This window comes from Mustela nigripes, chromosome 9, assembly GCF_022355385.1.
Source record: "Mustela nigripes isolate SB6536 chromosome 9, MUSNIG.SB6536, whole genome shotgun sequence".
Taxonomy (NCBI): Eukaryota; Metazoa; Chordata; class Mammalia; order Carnivora; family Mustelidae; genus Mustela; species Mustela nigripes.
In genome coordinates, this window is record NC_081565.1 from 30,565,433 (window position 1) to 30,586,183 (window position 20,751).

A 20,751-nucleotide genomic window follows, 5' to 3' on the forward strand; every position below is an offset into this window, starting at 1 on the left:
CAGGCTCCCTGCTGAGCAGAGAGCCTGCTTCCTCCTCTCTCTCTGCCTGCCTCTCTGCTTACTTGTAATCTCTGTCTGTCAAATAAATAAATAAAATCTTTAAAAAAAAACAAAAAACAAAAAAAAAAACAACAACCTACCGAGGGGGAGGTATTATGACAGAAAACCAAACACATTAGCCAAAGTCATTCTGCTAATTGAAAGAACCAGGGCTCTAAACAAGGTCTTGCATGACTCCATTGTCCAAGCTCAACTGCTATGACACCCAGCCTCTCTCCAGTTTACTTGCTCAGCTGATCACTTATGCATCTCAAAAATGCTGCCTCCAAGTTGTATCCACTACAAAACACTCCATTATTAAGAATATGGGCACCTGGGATGCCTGGGTGGCTCAGGTGGTTAAGCAGCGGCCTTCAGCTCAGGTCATGATCCCAGCATCCTTGGGATCGAGTCCCACATCGGGCTCCTTGCTTGGCGGCGAGCCTGCTTCTCCCTCTGCCTCTGCCTGCCCTGCCATTCTGTCTGCCTGTGCTCACTCTCCTTCTCTCTCTCTGACAAATAAATAAAATCTTTAAAAAAAAAAAAAAAAAAAAAGAATATGGGCACCTATTTCAAATTTTGATCTCCAAATTTGTTCTATAGAGCTATGAAGATGAAGACAAGTATGGTCATGTCTGGGGGCAGAAAGATGACTCTATTTTCAAACTGTCCTTTTTTAGTTTAAATGTGTGCTAACATAGAAATTTTAAAGAAAAAAAAAAAAAATCCAGGCCTCTTAAGAAAACTCCAGCAGAAGGGACGCCTGGGTGGCTCAGTTGGTTAAGCAGCTGCCTTCAGCTCAGGTCATGATCCCAGGGTCCTGGGATCGAGCCCCGAATCGGGCTCCTTGCTCAGCAGGGAGCCTGCTTCTCCCTCTGCCTCTGCCTGCCTCTCTGTCTGCCTGTGCTCGCTCACTCTCTCTCCCTCTGTCTCTGACAAATAAATAAATAAAATCTTTAAAAAAGAAAGAAAGAAAGAAAACTCCAGTAGACGATGGGGCTTAAAACTAGAGGAACCTGATGGAGTAGTTAATTAACTTTCAAACAAATATTAACTCCAGTGAATGGAAGCTAGTGCTCAGATGGGGAGAATCTTCTCTTAATTGGAAAAAGACCGTCCTGGGAATGGCAACCTGCTGCAAACACATACCATGTAAACTCTCTCTCAGGCAAAACAAAGCCACCCGAAGTAGAAAACAACTCAATATTGTGCAAAATGGATAGGAAGGCCTAAGGGCTTTCCTGGGAGCAGAGAACACTCAAGGATGCACTCTTCCACTTGGGCAATTTGAGTAAGTTTAGTATCAGCAGGAAATAACCTACTATGGCAATAACCAGAAGGCCAACCCCCAGCTCTTCGCCACAGAACAAAGGAACGAGGGCTGACTAGGAAAATAGATGAACAAGATGCAGTGAGTGTGTACTATAGAGTATGGTGTGTCAACTGAAAGAAACATTGCAGTGGGGATAGATCTTGCAAACATTCTAAATGAGGGCTCCTGGGTGCTCAGATCGTTAAGCAACTGCCTTCAGGTCAGGTCATGATCTTCAAGTCCTGGGATCGAGCCCCATATCAGGCTCCCAGCTCAGCAGAGAGTCTGCTTCTCCCTCTTCCTCTGCCTCTCCTCTATTTGTGCTCTCTCTGCCCCACTCAAATAAATAAAAATAAAATCTTTTTTTTTTTAAAGATTTTATTTATTTATTTGACAGAGAGAAATCACAAGTAGATGGAGAGGAAGGCAGAGAGAGAGAGAGGAGGAAGCAGGCTCGCTGCTGAGCAGACAGCCCGATGCGGGACTCGATCCCAGAACCCCGAGATCATGACCTGAGCCGAAGGCAGAGGCTTTAACCCACTGAGCCACCCAGGCGCCCAAAAATAAAATCTTAAAAAAAAAAAAAGAAAAAAAAAGCCATTCTAAATGAGGGGTGCCTGGGTGGCTCAGTTGGTTAAGTACCCAACTCTTGATTTTGGTTCAGGTCATGATCTCAGGGTCATGGTATCAGGTCCCATGATGGGCTCTGCAACTTAGTGGCGAGTCTGCTGGAGTTTCTCTCCCTCTCCCCCTGCCCCCAAATATATAAATCTTTTTTGAAAAGAATTCTAAATGAAAAATAAGGCAAAACAAAAAAACCAAAGAATGGTATCCATAGCACAATTTTCAATCTATGTAAATTTAAAATATATGCACTCAAAACACCAATGCCTGCTCTCAAGAACATGTGAGAGAATACACAAGCACACTGGACCGATTAGGAGGCAGAAGAAAAGAATGAACGTAGTTAATGGGATAAATAACAAAAACCAAAAAACCACATAAGTAACATAAAAAAGGGGCTTTTCACAGACCAATGATGTTAATGTGCCATGACTGGAAATATAACTCAGTCCCTGTATTAGAGTTCCCATCCCCAAAAGAAGAGGACTGGATTAAAAAGTGAGTAATAGGGCGCCTGGGTGGCTCAGTGGGTTAAGCCGCTGCCTTCGGCTCAGGTCATGATCTCAGGGTCCTGGGATCGAGTCCCGCATCGGGCTCTCTGCTTCCCCCTCTCTCTCTCTCTCTGCCTCTCCAACTACCTGTGATTTCTCTCTGTCAAATAAATAAATAAAATCTTTAAAAAAAAAAAAAAAAGTGAGTAATAATAAAATTTACCAATAAACACTTACATTATTTAATTATAGCTTTGTATACCCATGTTTGCATTATTCGCTTATAGCTTTGTAATAGAGAAATAATAGCTATAATATAATAGCATATGAAATTGAATAGTAGTTCTCTTAAAATAGCTGAGTACTCTTGAAAGCTCAGTTTTCTTTACTTTTTTTTTTTTTTTTTGGAAAGCTTAGTTGTCTTAAATGTATTTGACATTTTGACATTTGGTCATCTTACCCTCCTTTTCACCCCTAGCACATTTTGTTGGCTCCCTTAATTTATTCTGCAAACGTGTTCCCCCAAGATAATGGGAGATACATGTCATAGCCAAATGATCACATATTATGAATCTATAGGGTACAAATTGTTTCAATATATTTAAGGGGAAAATGCTGGGTTTTTTGCAAATGCTTTCTTTAGTGTTAAATTTTAAGACAACTGTGTTCATATACAGATGTACATCTCAAAAAAGTCATGGATAAAGCTAAGAATATCCAGGGAATGGTGATCAAGATGACACAGCTGAAACCATCTCACACAAGAAATAGTTGGAGGGAGGCCTCTAGTGGAATACTGCCAGGCTCCATCCTGTTTGACAAATTTCAACAAGTCTCTAATCACCTAATTCTGCAACAGGCACTCTGTAAGGTGTAAGAACAGTACTGTCCAATACAAATATAATACCAGCTACTTATGTAAGTTAAAATTTTCTCGTAGCCACCTTAAAAAAGTAAAAGGAGGTGAAACTAATTTTAATAATTTTTTTTATCCAATGTATTTAAAATACTCTCATTTCAACATGTAATCAAAATAAAAATTATTAGGGGCACCTGGGTGGCTCACTGGGTTAAGCCCACATCGGGCTCTCTGCTCTTCGGGGAGCCTGCTTCCCCCCACACCCCTGCCTGCCTCTCTGCCTACTTGTGATCTCTTTCTGTCAAGTAAATAAATAAAATCTTTGAAAAAAATAAAAATAAAAATAAAAAAATAAAAATTATTAGTAAGATATTTTCCATTCTCTTCTTGGTATTATGTCTTCATGACACGGTATGTATACTCGGACCATATCTCAATTCAGTCTACCCACATTTTCAAGTGCTTACTAGTCTCTTGTGGCTTGTGACTACTGTATTAGACAGCACAGGGTTAGGGATACTAACACAGACACAGACACACACACACACACAGAGTCCATGAGTCAAACAAAATCCACACCACAAAAATGAAAGCCATATTCTAGTGAAAATTTTCAGCTTTTTCCCCACCAAGAGCCAGAAGGGATAACTGACAATTACAGCTTTCTTCCTCTTTCTCGAAAGTAAGTTGAAATACAAAATGAGGTAAACTCAGGCTGTTTTAATGTATAAAGAGAGTTCCAGCACCTTAACTACTAGTGTTAACAGATTACTTTGGATACACTTCCTAATTGACAAAGCACCATGGTACTCCACCACCCTCCAGATGTGACCTAGAAGCAGGAAGAGTTAGCATAGGCTGTACTTTGACCATCACCAGCAAAAAGAGAAGTTTCCCATGTCATATAGGTACAAATACTCAATTTAAAATCAATCTCTTGGGGCACCTGGATGGCTCAGTGGGTTAAGCTGCTGCCTTCGGCTCGGGTCATGATCTCAGGGTCCTAGGATCGAGCCCCGCATCGGGCTCTCTGCTCAGCGGGGAGCCTGCTTCCCTCTCTCTCTCTCTGCCTGCCTCTCTGCCTACTTGTGATCTCTCTCTGTCAAATAAATAAATAAATAAAATCTTAAAAAAAAAAAAATCTTTAAGAAATTAAAAAAAAATAAAAATAAAAAATAAAATCAATCTCTTGGGGCAACTGGGTGGCTCAATTGGTTAAGCGACTGCCTTTGGGTCAGGTCATGATCCTGGAGTCCCGGGATCGAGTCCCAAATCGGGCTCCCTGCTCAGCAGGAAGTCTGCTTCTCCGGCTGACCTTTCTCATCTCCTGCTCTCTCTCTCTCTCTCTCAAATAAATAAATAAAATCTTTAAAAAAAAAAAAAAATCAATCTCTTTTGCAAGTATGAATCTTTAGAAATGTCACTGCAGAAGGACACTGAGAATCCATATTTATTCTTGCTAGAAATTTATAAATTGTTTTTATGAGTAAATGAATTACATCATTTCCTCTGAAAAGAAAGAAAAAAGTTTTTGGAATGAACTCACTCCATCCTACTCTAGAATTCAAAAATGGGGAAATAAGACTGTCCCCTTTAGAATAACCCTATGAAATCAATATACACTAATTCAGGACAAAGATTTACAATGTTCACTGAAAGCTTTCTATTCCAGCATCTTCCCTGACAACATCTCCCAGGGAACTAAATAATTCGAAAAATAGCCCTGCTGATTCACCTGCCCCCCTCCCTCAGCATTACTCCCTTCGCTGTCTGCAGTGAATGGACAGTGGATGGACCACTGACAGATGGACAGTGTCAATTAGCAAGAGGGTCCCATCCACAACAGAAGTTAACGAGAAAGGGTAAGTGAGAGAGTCACCAGTGTCCCTATCAACACTGTCTACCGGGAGGTACCCTGGCTTGGGAACTGAATAATCAAAATTCACAAAGGGCTTCTCCACTGGAAAACAATACCTGAGGTTCATGGCACTATGGTCATCCAACTGGCTCCCTGCACTTAATCTGGTCAAATGATCAGCAAACAAATTTTTTATTACAATTTTGCATCCCTGGATGATCTGCCTATCATGGGAAAAAAATGTGCTAACTGAAAACATGTATTTGGTTTATGTGGTTATTATTATCATCTTTTTCACTCTATACAGATAACATTCTTGGTTTTAGATAGTTTCTTGTGACTTATAATTAACCACTCCCACAGAGCTCAGTCTAGCCTGGGGATACCAATTTCTCATCTTGCAAGCCAAAGTCCATAGTTTTCCTAGGCAAGGGCTTGCTGGGTCCTTGGAGCAACCCTCCGGCGTCCCCAGGAATATTCCTCTGCTTTAAGGTGTGTCTTCTGCAAACTGCAATGAATCATTATATAAACTGGCCATTCCTATCTTTTTTTTTTAGATTTTATTTATTTATTTGACAGAGATCACAAGTAGACAGAGAGGCAGAGGCAGAGAGAGAGGGGGAAGCAGGCTCCCAGCTGAGCAGAGAGTCCGATGTGGGGCTTGATCCCAGGATCCTGGGATCATGACCCGAGCTGAAGGCAGAGGCTTTATCCCACTGAGCCACCCAGGCGCCCCTGGCCATTCCTATCTTAAAGAAGACAAGAATTACTGGTAATTTATCTATATGCATTCCCACCGTATCCTTTTCTAGAGACCTTTCAACAACCCCTTTCCTCTAACCTCTCCAAGCTATGACAATCATATGACACATAGCATCCTTGCTTCCATGACAGTCTTTTCCTTCCCTAAAAATTCTGCATATTTTTTTTTCAATGAAAGTATATTAAAACTAAAATGAATATTTCCCAGAATTTCTCAAGTTTTTTGGAGTGCCACAAACCAAACTGTGGATCACAATATTATAATGGGTAGGAATGCTGGTTTTTAATCTGGATGAATGCTAACAGATGTTTGCTATATTGGTCTTAGTACTTAATTCTCAAGTTAGAAATAGTTCACTATTTTAATGCGGCCTCGGAGTAACTTAGTGCAGTACTCTGTGCATAATAGGTCCTAAAAAAACACTTTTTGTAAAAAATAAATTTGAGAGACGGGGCGCCTGGGTGGCTCAGCCGGTTAAGCATCCGACTCTTGTCAGGTCATGATCTCAGGGTTGCAGGATCCAGCCCCACACTGGGCTTCCGGCTCAGCACAGAGTCTGCTTCCCCTCTCTCTCTACCTCTCCTCCTGTTTGTGCTCACTCGCTTTCTCTTTCTCTCTCCCCCTCTCTGTCAAATAAATATATAAAATCTTAAAAAAATAAGATTCATCAAATGAATATAAATTCTCAAAGAAATCCTCTTTGATAGAGATGACAGAGGTTGAAATAAGCAACTGAGGAACTTAGTAACCATATTAATACAGCCCCTTATCTTTCCTTATTCTTCATGATAAAGACGAGAGAGCCCTCGAGAACAAGGGTATAAACAAGTCCTTTGGCTGTTCTGTACTTCTTAGGACTTAGCTGTTCTACAGAACCTGGGGATGGTGAACTGGGAGGAATCAGGTTTGACCTGAGAGCTGCTCTTTGATAAACACCCTCGGAAGGCAGAGGCTGTAAAGCGAAGCCGTGCAGCAGGTGCTCGGCGAGAACGCGCGCTGGCCCGGGGAACCCATACCTTGGGCCGCGCCGTCGGGGTGGTATTCGGGCTCCTCCTCGGGGGGGCTCTGCAGGAAGTACAGCTGCTCGGGCAGCATGCTGGCGATCTTCTCCTTCCCCAGGACATGGGTGCTCAGGAGAGGGCTGACGCTCCGTTTCACCTTCTCTCTCCTCTCATGGGCCATAATCTTTTTGGTCCGAGCCTTGATGTTCTCCCAGCACTTCTTCAGCTGCTTGAAATCCCGCAGCGACACGCTGGGCTGAGAGTTGTACTCGTGGGCGAGCGCCTGCCAGGTGCGCTGCTTGAGCGCAATAGTTCGCGCGTCGCTTTTCTTGCATTCCAGCACATACTTGTACTTTTCTACCAAAGCAAGCAGGATGCTCTTTTCCAACTCCGAGAAGTATTTGGCAGGTTTTATGATTTCGTTGTTTTGCATTTTCCAACCTATTTCTCCTGGCTGTCAGCTATCCTGTAAAAGGAAGTTTGAAACAATCGTTACCAACTCCCGCAAGGAAAACGGCCACCTATCCCCTTAGCTTAATCCCAATTTGACTCCCTGGCCTGAAACGTAGGACTTTTTCTCCTGTGAATGTGGAATTAGGATGGTCTCGAGAAAAATGTTTAGGGGGACGCCTGGGTGGCTCAGTTGGTTAAGCGGTTGCCTTCGGCTCAGGTCATGATCCCGGCATCCTAGGATCGAGTCCCGTATCGGGCTCCTCGCTCAGCGGGGAGCCTGCTTCTCCCTCTGCCTCTGCCTGCCATTCTGTCTGCCTGTGCTCGCTCTCTCTCCCTCTCTCTCTCTGACAAATAAAATCTTTAAAAAAAAAAAAAAATGTTTAGGGGCGCCTGGGTGGCTCAGTGGGTTAAGCCTCTGCCTTTGGCTCAGGTCATGATCTCAGAGTCCTGGGATCAAGCCCCCCATCGGCTTCTGCTCAGCAGGGAGCCTGCCTCCCCCCTCTCTCTGCCTGCTTCTCTGCCTACTTATGATCTCTGTCGAATAAATAAATAAAATCTTAAATAAAAAAAAAAAAGAAAAAGAAAAACGTTTAGATGGTCACTATAAGTGGGGTTTTACTTCAAAGATGTTTCACATAGGTCCTTAATTGTAGGGCCTGGCCACTCTGTGAATATCTTGCATGTAACTGCAAAAAAAGAAAAGTTGTTGAACATCTACGTGGAACTCTTAATTTGTTCATTTATTTCTACTCAATGTCAGGAAACTGACCATTCGCCACATTCACAATGTTAGGCTGCTTTTCAACTAAACAGCTTTCTTGAAGTTTTGTCACAGCTGAAGACAAGAAAGGCCACAGTGTAACCAAATGGGATGGATAACACAAACTGAGATCTCAGAATCATTAAGAGATCACCCCAAAAGACCTGAAACTTCCATTACTATGTGACCTTAGACAGGGCCATGCTCCTAGAGGAATTTGTTTCTTCATCTTTAAAATGAGGGCTTGGGGGGCGCCTGGGTGGCTCAGTGGGTTAAGCCGTTGCCTCCGGCTCAGGTCATGATCTCAGCGTCCTGGGATCGAGTCCCGCATCGGGCTCTCTGCTCAGCGGAGAGCCTGCTTCCCTCTCTCTCTCTCTGCCTGCCTCTCCATCTACTTGTGATTTCTCTCTGTCAAATAAATAAATAAAATCTTTAAAAAAAAAAAAAAATGAGGGCTTGGAGTATGTGATCCCTAAGGTCTGAGGGCCACTTTTAAGTGTACAGTCCTATGTAAATAATTCATATAATTTCAGAGGTAAAAGAGCCAAATAGTCCCCTTTTCAACTGAGGGACCTAAGAGCCAGTAAGTGGACTTCCCAAGATCACAAAGATGGCACGTTGGGAAGTCAAGAATCTAGACTATTCTAATAATCTGGTATTTTTTTTTAACACACCAAATATTCATTTTTATTATGGATATTCCTTTGAAGTCTTTGTTCACATATAATAACAGTTATCAATTGTATAATATTTATAATTTTTGAAATACTACATTTCTCCATTATTATTATTTTTTTAAAGATTTTATTTATTTGTCAGAGAGAGCGAGCGAGAGCGAGCACAGGCAGACAGAGTAGAAGGCAGAGTCAGATGGAGAAGCAGGCTCCCTGCGGAGCAAGGAGCCGGATGCGGGACTCGATCCCAAGACGCTGGGATCATGACCTGAGCCGAAGGCAGCTGCTTAACCAACTGAGCCACCCAGGCGTCCCTCTCCATTATTTTTTAAGAGTAAGTCTACATACCTTTTTACAAATTTAGTTTAAAAATAAATATGTAAGGGCGCCTGGGTGGCTCAGTTGGCCCAGCGTCCAGCTCTTGATTTCTGCTCGCGTCGTGATCTCAGAGTCATGAGATCAAGCCCCATGTCAGACTTCCTGCTCAGTGGGGAGTCTGCTTGGAATTCTCTCTCCCTCTCCCTCTACCTACCCTCTCTCTAAAATAGATAGATGAATCTTTAAAAAAAAAAAAAAAAAGAAAAAATTTATTTAATATACATAAACTTAACTTGATAGCCATATAAATAATGAAATTATTACTATAGTCAAGCTAATAAACATATCTCCTCAGAGTTACCTTTTTTCTTTTTCAAGTAATCTCTAGTATTATTTTTTAAGTAATCTCTACATCTAACGAGGGGCTTGAACTTACAACCCCAAAATCGAAAATCGCATGCTTTACTGATGAGCAGCGAGGCACCCCAACACAGTTACCATCTTTGTATGTGTGCTAAGAGCACCTGGAACCTACTCTCTCAGCGTATTTCCAGTATTCACTACAGTATGATTCTCTATAGTACCCTTGACTATTATTTTCCCATTTCCCCCACTGCTATCCTCACTCACTGGTGACCGTGTTTTACAATCGGCTGCTAGCAGTTCAAATAGTCTAATATTCTTAGTATCATTTCACAACTATCTCTTGGGCCCTTATCTTGGGTGTCTCCAAACTACTCAACAACCATGACTTCCCTAGGTCATCTTACCATCCTCCCCAGTACTGAGCGAGTATCTTTCACACAAAAGGTGCTTAGTAAATGTCCTACTCTTCTGAACCTATGTGCCTTTTGTGACCCCACGTTTCCCACATCTCTTAATCACAGTTAATCTCTCAAATACTTTATGGCAAGAATGCTGCTAAGCAACACTAAATACCACAATAAAATAAGGGTTGCATGTTTCCCTTTGTGGAAAGGGCCAACATACCTCAGTCCATATATCTTCCAAGCCTCTGATTTTTTGGAATAACAGGCAAGCATCAAGATTCTGATGATGTGGTCCATTTAAAACTGATCAGCTCATATCAAAAGAATTAGGAACCAACTTGAAAGGAATGAAACATGTGAACATCAACAAGGGTGACAGCTTCACAAACACTCATTAAAATAATCTCTCCATCTTTGTGTATGTTTGAAAAGTTCCACAATAAAAAGTTGGGAGAAAAGGTGGTGACTTTTAAATAAACGGTATACTAATTTAAAATTTTACATTACAAGCCAACTATTCACACCCTACGCACGGAGAGGGGTTACTATAGTTATGAAGAGATGAAATCTGTTAGACCTGAGGCTGGAGAGGCCAGGCAGTATCAGAGAGCCTTAAGATTGAGGCCAAGGAGGGGCGCCTGGGTGGCTCAGTGGGTTAAGCCGCTGCCTTCGGCTCAGGGTCCTGGGATCGAGTCCCGAATCGGGCTCTCTGCTCAGCAGGGAGCCTGCTTCCTTCTCTCTCTCTCTCTGCCTGCCTCTCAGTGTACTTGTAATTTCTCTCTGTCAAATAAGTAAATAAAATCTTAAAAAAAAAAAAAAAAGATTGAGGCCAAGGAGCATGGGCTTTCCATGAAGGCAACAGAACCTGACCAGAGTGTCTCACTGTGTACCACCCCATCCCAAAGTTAAGTTTAGACTGAAGTATTCATGTAAGTAGTGTCTCCACATACCAGGTGCCCTCCCCCACATACAGATATCAGTATCAGAGATTAAGAGATTTAGATACATGTTAAGGCTTGTTGACCCTCAGGTCCTGGACGAAGCTAAACAAGGAGACATTTATCTTTGGGGATATTTCTCTGTACCCCTATAGTCCTAGGTCTGTATTTCAAACATGTTGGTCTAATATCCCTAAATAACTAATTCCAGGCACCTTCCCACCCAAAGGCCCAACATTTTTGGCCTTCATCAATATCCCTATTCCCTATAAATCAACATTCCCTAAACAGAAATTAATTAACACATATCTGCTACAATATAGCTCTTCTGTACTATCTCTTAACTACCAAGTTATCTATGCCCAACTGAATGTTCTTAAATTACACAGATCCTAGAGCAAATTCCGATCCCCCCATCCCAGCTCCTCTGCACCAGATGTCAATATGACTACCTTTCCTTATACTTTCACTCTATTTAAGAATCATTGCTTTGAAGATTGAAAAATCTGATTCACAAATTAAAAAGGAATTGTTCCCTGTGTTTCTCTATTATGGGTAAACGCTATCTTATGTATGTATGTATGTATTTTATTTTTTTTTCTTTCTAAACGAATCTTTTTTCCTAACTACTTCTTCAAGAAAAATTCCTAGAAAAGGAATCGTTGCCACAAAAGATGAATCGTTGCCACTTCAGACTTCTGTTACATCACGATCTGTCCTCCAGAAACAGTGTACCAATTCACATTCCTACTAATAGCACATGAGCACTTCTGTTTCACTACTTCATTTACTGGTGACGATAACATTTTTTTATTCTATGCCAACTGTGGAGGTGAAAAATGTCACTTCACTGTTTAATGAAATACAGATTCCTGCTCGTAGGCAAATAAGTCACACTCTGAACAAAGTCCCTGTGATACTTGGTGGAGCTGAAATTACATGGAATTAATTTCAAGCAATGAAATGATTCTACTTCACAATGTATGCAGTACCACCAGCTGCCACCAGGTGGTGGTGACTTCGTGGGGAGTATATTGACCTTGTGACCAGTTGAGTCTCTAATTGCAGTAACAATAGCAGATAAACTTTATTGAGTCCTTACTGTGGATCAGACACTATACTAAGTGCTTAATGTGCACTATATCATTTAATTCTCCCCCAAAATAGCCTGAGACCCCATTTGTTACATCATAGTATTTTCTATTAAAAAAAAAAAAAAAAAAGCAAAAATAGGGCACCTTGGTGGCCCTGTCGTTAAGCATTTGCCTTCCACTCAGGTCATGATCTCAGGGTCCTGGGATGGACCCCGCATCGGGCTCCCTGCTTGGCAGGAAGCCTGCCTCAACCTATCCCACTCTTCCTGCTTGTGTTCCCTCTCTTGCTGAGTCTCTGTCAAATGAATAAATAAAATCTTTTTAAAAAATTTTTTTTAAGTTAAAAAAAAAAAACAAAACTTTATTAAAGTACCGGAAGAAATTATACCACTGCTCTCAAAAGCAAATACTCAGAATTACCAACACCTGGGGACCATTAATAGCCTATTAACTAAACTGTTATTTAATCACTAGCTAAGTAAATCCAGAGTCACCAATTTACTCTGCTTAATTTTGTACAACAGCAGGCCTCACTGGGCCATGTGGTTGCATTCTGCAGGGCTGTAAAGGAATTCTGGTGTGACACAGCGTTCCCAAAAGTTCCCCTACGGATTCCCAAGCAGCCTCATGAAGTAAGCAGTTCATTCCCACTACCCTATTCCATTTCCCAGATCAGAAAAGTGAGTCTCAGTAGCCTGCCTGTGGCCACACAACATGTTAAGTGGCAGGAACAAGATTCAAACCCAGATCCAGTGCCCTCACTGCTCTCCACCCACTTAGTTCTCTTTCAGACCTAGTGGTGCTCACATCCCTGCTCAAATTACATGTCAATCAGCAATCCAACTGTCAGCAGGGAAAGTTCCTAGGAGGAACTGTTCCTGCTTCGATCCATCTCCTTTTGGCGGCTCTTGGCTCTTCCCCTCAACTCACCCCATCACCTTGGCCTCCATGTCTCAAACCTAGGGCCCACAGCCACCCTGCCCCGAGGTGAACCACTGTCGGTCTCACCAGAGCTCTGAAATAATTTCTGCTGTCAATCTGATATGAACATTATGTTTGAAAAGTAACTGTTGAGGGGCAGTGGGTGGCTCAGTGGGTTAAGCCTCTGCCTTCAGGTCAGGTCATGATCCCGGGGTCCTGGGATGAAGCCCCACATCGGGCTCTCTGCTCAGCAGGGAGCCTGCTTCCCCCTCTCTCTCTCTCTGCCTCCCTCTCTGCCTACTTGCGATCTCTTTCTCTCTGTCCAAAAAAAAAAAAAATCTTTAAACAAACACTTCTCAAAGTAAGAGATCTCTCAGGTGGAGCCTGTTAATAGAAACTTCGAAGCTGGAAAGCACATTCTAGCTTAACACTATTCAGCAACGTCCATAACTGGTTACTGATGACAACAAGCCTTTCCTGCTGCCTCAGCTTTCATTAGAGAAAATGAGCCTTCCTCGCCCCTCAACTCTTCTCAATACAGATCATCTTTTCTGTCCACTGTTGTGCTGGACAACAGTGCTTGGTTGGTTGTAGCCCAACCAGCAGCCCAGTGACCCGCACAATAGTGGGCTTTCATTAAACATCTAACGAATGAATACACATTGATATAGGCATCAAACTGCCTATCACACGCAGAATGAGTATCATACATGGTAACAGTCTGTACATCAAAATCTGCATTAAAGTAAAAATGGTTGGAAAAAAAAATAGCAAAATCCAAATGCAATGAAAACGCCCCTCGGGCCAGCCAAAGACTCATAGCCAGGACTAAATAAGAGCAGGAATCCAATACTAAAAAAGAACAGCAGAAACGGCACAATTCCCCAAACACAAACACTGACTAAACCACAAGAAGACTGTAATAAGTACATTTGAAATGACTCTAAAACAAAAACCCATCTGTTATGGACTGAATGTATGTACACCCCCGAAATTCATATGTTGAAGTCCTAATCCCGGGATGACTGTACTTAGAGACTGGGCCTTTAAGGAAGTACTTAAGGTTAAATAAGGTGATGAATTCCCAATTCAAGGGGATTTAGTGTCCTTGTAAGAGACATCAGAGAACATTCCCTTTCCCTTCATCTCTCCCTCCTTCCTTCCTGCCCCTGTCTCCCCTTCTCCCTATCTTCCCAAGGGCTCACAAAGAGGTCACGTGAGGGCACAGAGGGCCACAGCAGCCTACAAGCCTAGAGAAGCAGCTTCACTCAGAATGAAACTTACCTCACCGGCAGCTTGATCATGGACTTCCCACCTCCAGAAGTATGAGGAATGCACTTCTGTTGTTTAAGCCACCTAGTCTGTGGTATTTTATTACGGCAGTCCAAGCTGATTAATACACCATCGAATGACATTTTAAGTCCACCAAGGGTCAATCTAAGTCCTAAAATTTGAGCAAAGACTAGAGCAACTTGGCCAGATTTTACTCTCATTGCCTTTCATGGAAAAGGGAGTTCCCTGAAGTCAGTACTCAGAGAACAGGTACCAAGACTGAAGATGGGTAGTGCTAAGACCTGGGACAGGTGTCAGGATCTTTTAAACCTTAATGAATTCCTTTAAAAAAAAAAAAAAAGATTTATTTATCTATTTGACAGAGAGAGAGAGAGATCACAAGTAGGCAGAGAGGCAGGCAGAGAGAGGAAGGGAAGCAGGCTCCCCTCTGAGCAGAGAGCCTGATGTGGGACTCGATCCCAGGACCCTGAGATCATGACCCGAGCCGAAGGCAGCGGCTTAACCCACTGAGCCACCCAGGCTGTCAAATAATACTTTATTTATTTGACAGAGAGAGACAACACAAGCAGGGGGGCTAGGAGAGGGAGAAGCAGACTTCCCGCCAAGCAGGTAGTCCAATGCGGGGCTGGATCCCAGGACCATGACCTGAGTGGAAGGCAGACGCTTCAAGACTGAGCCACCCAGGCACCCCAAACCTTAATGAATTCTTGCTCATGAAGTGAAGTGAAATAAGCCAAGAAATGCAGAAAACCTGGACTCAAATCCTGACTTCAGCACTCATCCGAGCTGTGTGACTTTGGCTAAGTCATTAATCTCCAGTTCTTCATCTGTAAAATAAGGCTACAGTCTTCTACTCTGCCTCACTCCATCCGCACAACTACTCTGCAATGGGAGTAAAGGAGAAGCACAGACTAAAGCTTCAATAACTTTTAGTTCTTTCTACCCCTTCCCCATATTAAACTGCCTCCAGGGGCGCCTGGGGGCTCAGTCAGTTAAGCAGCTGGCTCTTGATTTCAGCTCAGGTCATGATCTTGGCGTCCTGGGACTGGCCCCAGTCGGGCTCTGCGCTCAGTGTGGAGTTTGCTTGTTCCTCTCCCTCTGCCTTTCCCTCCGCTTGTGCTCTCCCTCTCCCCCTCACTCTCTCAAATAAATAAATAAAAATCTTTAACAACAAAAAAAAAAACTTCCAAAAATACACTAGTGGTCTATATACAAGATACACTCAGATACTTACTGGTTCTCTTACTGCATAGACACACGATTCAACAAATGTGTCATGGACTCCTGCCAAAGGCTCTCTACTGTCCTAGACTACGTAGGAGACGCAAAAACAAGCCGAACCCTGCAGCCTGGAAAGCACGCTGGCCTGCAGAAACTGCGAACTACAAAAGCACGCTGAAACAGACATCGCAAAAGAGGACAAAGCACCTTGGGCCGTCAGAGGAGGGAAGAGCTTAATTTGCATTCTTAAACAAGAGGACATTTGAGATAGACCTTTAAGAATGTACAGGATGTGGGGCGCCTGGGTGGCTCAGTGGGTTAAGCCGCTGCCTTCGGCTCGGGTCATGATCTCAGGGTCCTGGGATCGAGTCCTGCATCGGGCTCTCTGCTCAGTGGGGAGTCTGCTTCCTCCTCTCTCTCTCTCTGCCTGCCTCTCTGCCTACTTGTGATCTCTCTCTGTCAAATAAATAAATAGAATCTTTTAAAAAAAAAAAAAAAAGAATGTACAGGATGTGAACACAGAGTTGAAGGAGATTGTTCAGATAAATAATTGAGAAGGGCCTCAATGCTGAGTGGTGACAATGTTAATGGACAGGAGAAGGTGCACACCAGAGATGATTTCAAACCAAGGAATTACCAGGACATGCATGTGTCCACACTAGGAAGGGGCATCAAGAGGAAGCAGAGGATCCAGAAGCAGGCATCAGAGAGAGCGGTGTTCCTTGGTATCAAGGAGGCCACAGTCATTAAGACCTCACACCTTATAGCATCTTATATGGCAGGCTAGTGACAAGGCAGGTGATAAGCACCGTGACAGAGATGTGCCCAGGGACACTAGGGCAGGATCCCCCTAGGATTGGGGGATCCAGATTAAGAACCTTAATTCCTATTAGAATAGACTGGATTAGAATTAGCACTGGAGCAAAGAGACCACGACTTTGGAAAGGCTGAGAGAAAGAACGCATAGCGGTGTGTGAGGGAGCTGAAGGAAATGTGGCGAGACGTTATGGGTGACCATTTTGCTCTCAAGAGGTGAAAGGCCATTTCTTATCCTGACCTGTTGACTGTCCCCTCAATCAGCATCCCTAAAACAACTTTTTCTCAAAGGGACATTGATCCTAACATGTTAAAATGAAAAGTCCGGGACGCCTGGGTGGCTCAGTTGGTTGGACGGCTGCCTTCGGCTCAGGTCATGGTCTCAGAGTCCCGGGACTGAGTCCCACATCGGGCTCCCAGCTCCATGGGGAGCCTGCTTCTCCCTCTGACCTTGTCCTCGCTCATGCTCTCTCACTGTCTCTCTCTCAAATAAATAAATAAAATATAAAAAAAAAAAAAAATGAAAAGTCCAGGGACTTCTGAGTGGCTCAGTCAGTTAAGCGTCTGCCTTCTGCTCAGGTCACGATCCCAGGGTCCTGGGATCCAGTGCTGCATTGGGCTCCCTGCTTGGCGAGGAGTTGGCTTCTCTCTCTGCTCCTCCCCCTCCCTCTGCTCATGCTTACTTACTCTAAGTAAAATCTTTAAAAGAAAAAAAAAAAAAAACTTAAAAGTCCAATCTTCCTACAGATGAGAAAACTGGGGCTCAGAGCCAAAGTGGGAGCTTCCTGGGTTTCTAGTAGCAGAGGAGGACTTAAAAGCAAAGCTTCCTCATTTGCTTTCAACATCTCCTCTTCGAAAGCTTCTCACGGTCAGGAGGCCCTTTTGAGAGGTACCCTCAAGCCTTCCCCACTATTCCATCTAGGAACTCAAAGGGCACTGCACTGACATTAAATGTACGACATTGGGCAGTCCCTTTTCCTCCCTGTCGGTTCTCATCTCTAAATTATAAAGCTAAAGTGGGTGTTCTCTTAAGTCCCATCCAGTGCTGGCTGTCCATGATACCTCTGCTGCTATGACGGCTTTCCTGTGACCTAATTTCCACAGTTCTCTGCCAAATCCGCACAGATGGTATCTTCTCATTATTTATGAAGCTGGTGGCACTACTGGCCAGCGGGATAGAACACTGCAACAGAATGACGTGATCTCAGCACCTTAGACCGCGGAAGGCCCACACACAGGTTTAATCTAGAGGCGGAGTAGTTCCAAGTGAAATGTTGAAAGCATTCGGATCTCATCATTACTGTAGCCCCAGCAAACTGAAGAGGGCCTGGCACACAGAAGGCACTTGATATATATTTGTGGAAAATATGTTGAAACTAACCTGCTTGACATTTGCATTTTTTACTAATTATATCTAGTTTTTCTACTATCTAAAACTTCTCCTTTGACAGAGGATTTATAACAGAAATTTCTTCTGGCTTCTTCTTGTAAATGCTATTGTACTGGGGCGCCTGGGTGGCTCAGTGGATTAAGCCGCTGCCTTAGGCTCAGGTCATGATCTCAGGGTCCTGGGATTGAGTCCCGCATCGGGCTCTCTGCTCAGCAGGGAGCCTGCTTCCCTCTCTCTCTCTCTCTGGCTGCCTCTCTGTCTACTTGTGATTTCTCTCTGTCAAATAAATAAATCTTTAAAAAAAAAATGCTATTGTACTATATGCTAAAAGTTTTTTAAAGATTTTATTTATTTGGTAGAGAGAAATGAGAGAGAGAGAGAGTGAGCAGGAGGGAGAGAGACTCTGAAGCGGACTGTGCTGAGCGCAGAGCCCAATGCAAGGCTCGATCCCAAGACCTCGAGACTGTGTCCTGAGGGGAAACCATGAGTCAGAGGCTTAACCAACTGAGCCTCCCAGGCACCTCTGTATACCAAATTTTTAAGAGCTGCACTATCACAATGATGACTTCATGATTTCATTTTATGCAAAGGTAGGAATAATCGGACATTCCTGTGCCTATGCCCACCTTCCCATATACCTACTCTGGAAAGTTCAGACCTGACCATCCAGGATGGCCCCAATCCCCTGTCCTTCCTTCCTTCAGAGGGCTCTGTGGTCTTAAACCTTATGATGAACTTGCTTCCTTTAATGCTCTCCCTCCTCTTCCCCTTTACCGCCCACCCCAGGCGGCCTTGTAACTTGGAAGTGTTTATTTTTACCATCTGTGTCTCAGTGTGACTGTGAGCAGCACCAGCCTTGTGTCGAAGGCACGAGCTCCCACCTCCTGTCCTTCTACCCTCACATCTTCCTCTCTAGACCAGATGAAGGTTCTTAAAAGTCCCCACCCCACCCTACCCTCCCGCTATGGCTCCATCCTAAACCATCTCCCAATCTCAACCCCAGGCTTCCTGATATTTCCTTGGAATCTTTTTTTTTTTTTTTTTTTACAGAGAGAGAGAGATCATAAGTAGGCAGAGAGGCAGGCAGAGAGAGTGGGGGGAAGCAGGCTCCCTGCTGAGCAGAGAGCCCGATGTGGGGCTCTATCCCAGGACCCTGGAATCATGACCTGAGCCGAAGGCAGAGGCTTTAACCCACTGAGCCACCCAGGCGCCCCTCCTTGGAATCATTTTTAAAGTAACCTCTACAGAAAGCGCTTTTCAACTCCAGCAACTCTCCTCGCTTAGCAGTACTCTCTCCTCCCCTCCCACGGCTTCCGAACAACCAGGGGGCGCTCACTCCGACTCTGGCCCAGGGGTCCCAAGTATTTACTCCTTCTGCAGCACTCAGAATTACTCTGTACCACAATCTATCCACGTTCTCAAGGCCTGCCACTGTTGAGGGTGAATTCCTGAGACGTGGAACTACGTTTTATTTGTATTTTTAGCACACGGTAGATTTTCAGTGTAAGAATGTAAGGGTGTCAGGGAGATCCTCTTTCCCCAGCCCCATTCTCTCTCCTCAGCACCACACACAATCCCACTTGTCCACCAGCCACCTCTGTCTAGCTGTCCATGCGGGCACCTCAGAAATCGCCAATTCTTTTTTTTTTTTTTTCTTTAAGATTTATTTATTCGTTTGAGATGGAGTTGGCGGGGGAGACACAGAGGGGGGAATCTCAAGCAGATTCCTTGCTGAGTGTGGAGTGTAACCTAGAGCTCAATCCCACAACTTTGAGATCATAACCTGAGCCGGAACCAAGAGTTGGCTGCTTAACAGACTGAGCCACCCAGGCGCCCTGAAATCTCCAATTCTTCATGGCCAAAAGCAAACAAACTGTTCCCCGACTCTCAAAACTCCTGATTTCTGATGATTTCAGCCACCTTAATGCGGCCCAAAGCAGAAAATTCGGCATGCTCTTCCATCACAGGTAACCAATCATTAAGACCTCCTATACGTTCTACCTCAGTATTTATTACCTCCTGTCTCATCCTTATTGCCTCCTATTTCTGAGGTCAGGCCCTGGTCTCCCAAAAGGACCTCTCAACTTCCAGCCCCTCTTCCACACAACTACCAGAGGGCTCCTCCTAAAACACAGCAATCATGCCCCAGTCCAACAGATAAACCTCTTCCATCTCCTGCATTCCTCAGTGATCAAGTCCAAACTCCGCACATAGCATCTGAAGCCTTTCCACATCTGTGCCCTGCCACCCCATGCCAGCCCCCTCCTTCCATGTATTTTTCAACCCTGCAGAACAAACTCACCTGTATGCCCTTGAACCTGCTCTGTTCTCATGACTCTGTACATGGGGTTTCCTCTGGCTGGAATCTTTTTTTTTTTTTTTTTAAGATTTTATTTATTTATTTGACAGAGAGAGAGATCACAAGTAGGCAGAGAGGGAGGCAGAGAGAGAGAGGGGAAGCGGGCTCCCCGATGAGCAGAGAGCCCGATGCGGGGCTCGATCCCAGGACCCTGAGATCATGACCTGAGCAGAAGGCAGAGGCTTAACTCACTGAGCCACCCAGATGCCCCTGGCTGAAATCTTTTACTCCAAGGTCCACCACGGGCTCATTTTCTGTGTTTCTTTTCTTTTCTTTTTAACAATTTTATTTTTACATAAGCTCTATACCCAACGTGGGGCTCAAACCCACAACTCTAAGATCAAGAGTCATATGCACCCCACCAAGGACTCATTTTCATTTTCATCCCTCTAGGTCCAACTCTTGTGACCTTTTTGTGATGGTTCTTCAACTGATGCCTGGGGTGTTACATTTATTTACAATAGCTTCCTTCTAAAATGAGTTTCAGGTGGCTTATAAAGTATGCACACACTACAGGCGGACTTTTTTTTTTTTTTAAAGAGAAAGATATCAAGGCAAAAGTTAGAAAAAAAAGGAAGTTAGGAGGTGGTGTAGCACTCAAAATCTCTATCATAGGGGAACCCAGGTGGCTCAGTCGTTAAGCGTCTGCCTTCAGCTCAGGCCATGATCCGAGTCCTGGGATCGAACCCCACATTGGGCTCCCTGCTCAGCGGGAAGCCTGCTTCTCCCTCTCCCACTTCCCACTGCTTGTGTTCCCTCTCTCACTGTGTCTCTGTCAAATACATAAATCTTAAAAA

At 43.8% G+C, this 20,751-nt stretch overlaps 1 protein-coding gene across 5 annotated transcripts in view; it reads right to left on the reverse strand.

Moving 5' to 3' along the window:
• MSANTD3 (Myb/SANT DNA binding domain containing 3) overlaps positions 1-20,751 on the reverse strand; it is a 31,403-nt gene that overhangs the window by 8,054 nt on the left and 2,598 nt on the right. For 3 of the 5 annotated variants that reach the window (XR_009406260.1, XM_059411191.1, XM_059411189.1), the window contains exons 2-3: positions 10,143-10,259; positions 6,963-7,413 (exon numbers count right to left, since the gene is read on the reverse strand). Coding sequence is in view for 4 of the 5 variants with exons in the window: in XM_059411191.1 (XP_059267174.1) it covers positions 6,963-7,380 (418 nt within the window). In the remaining variant the exon portion in view is untranslated. The remainder of the gene's footprint in view (positions 1-6,962; positions 7,414-10,142; positions 10,260-20,751) is intronic. The other 2 variants (XM_059411190.1, XM_059411192.1) reach the window with 1 other exon arrangement.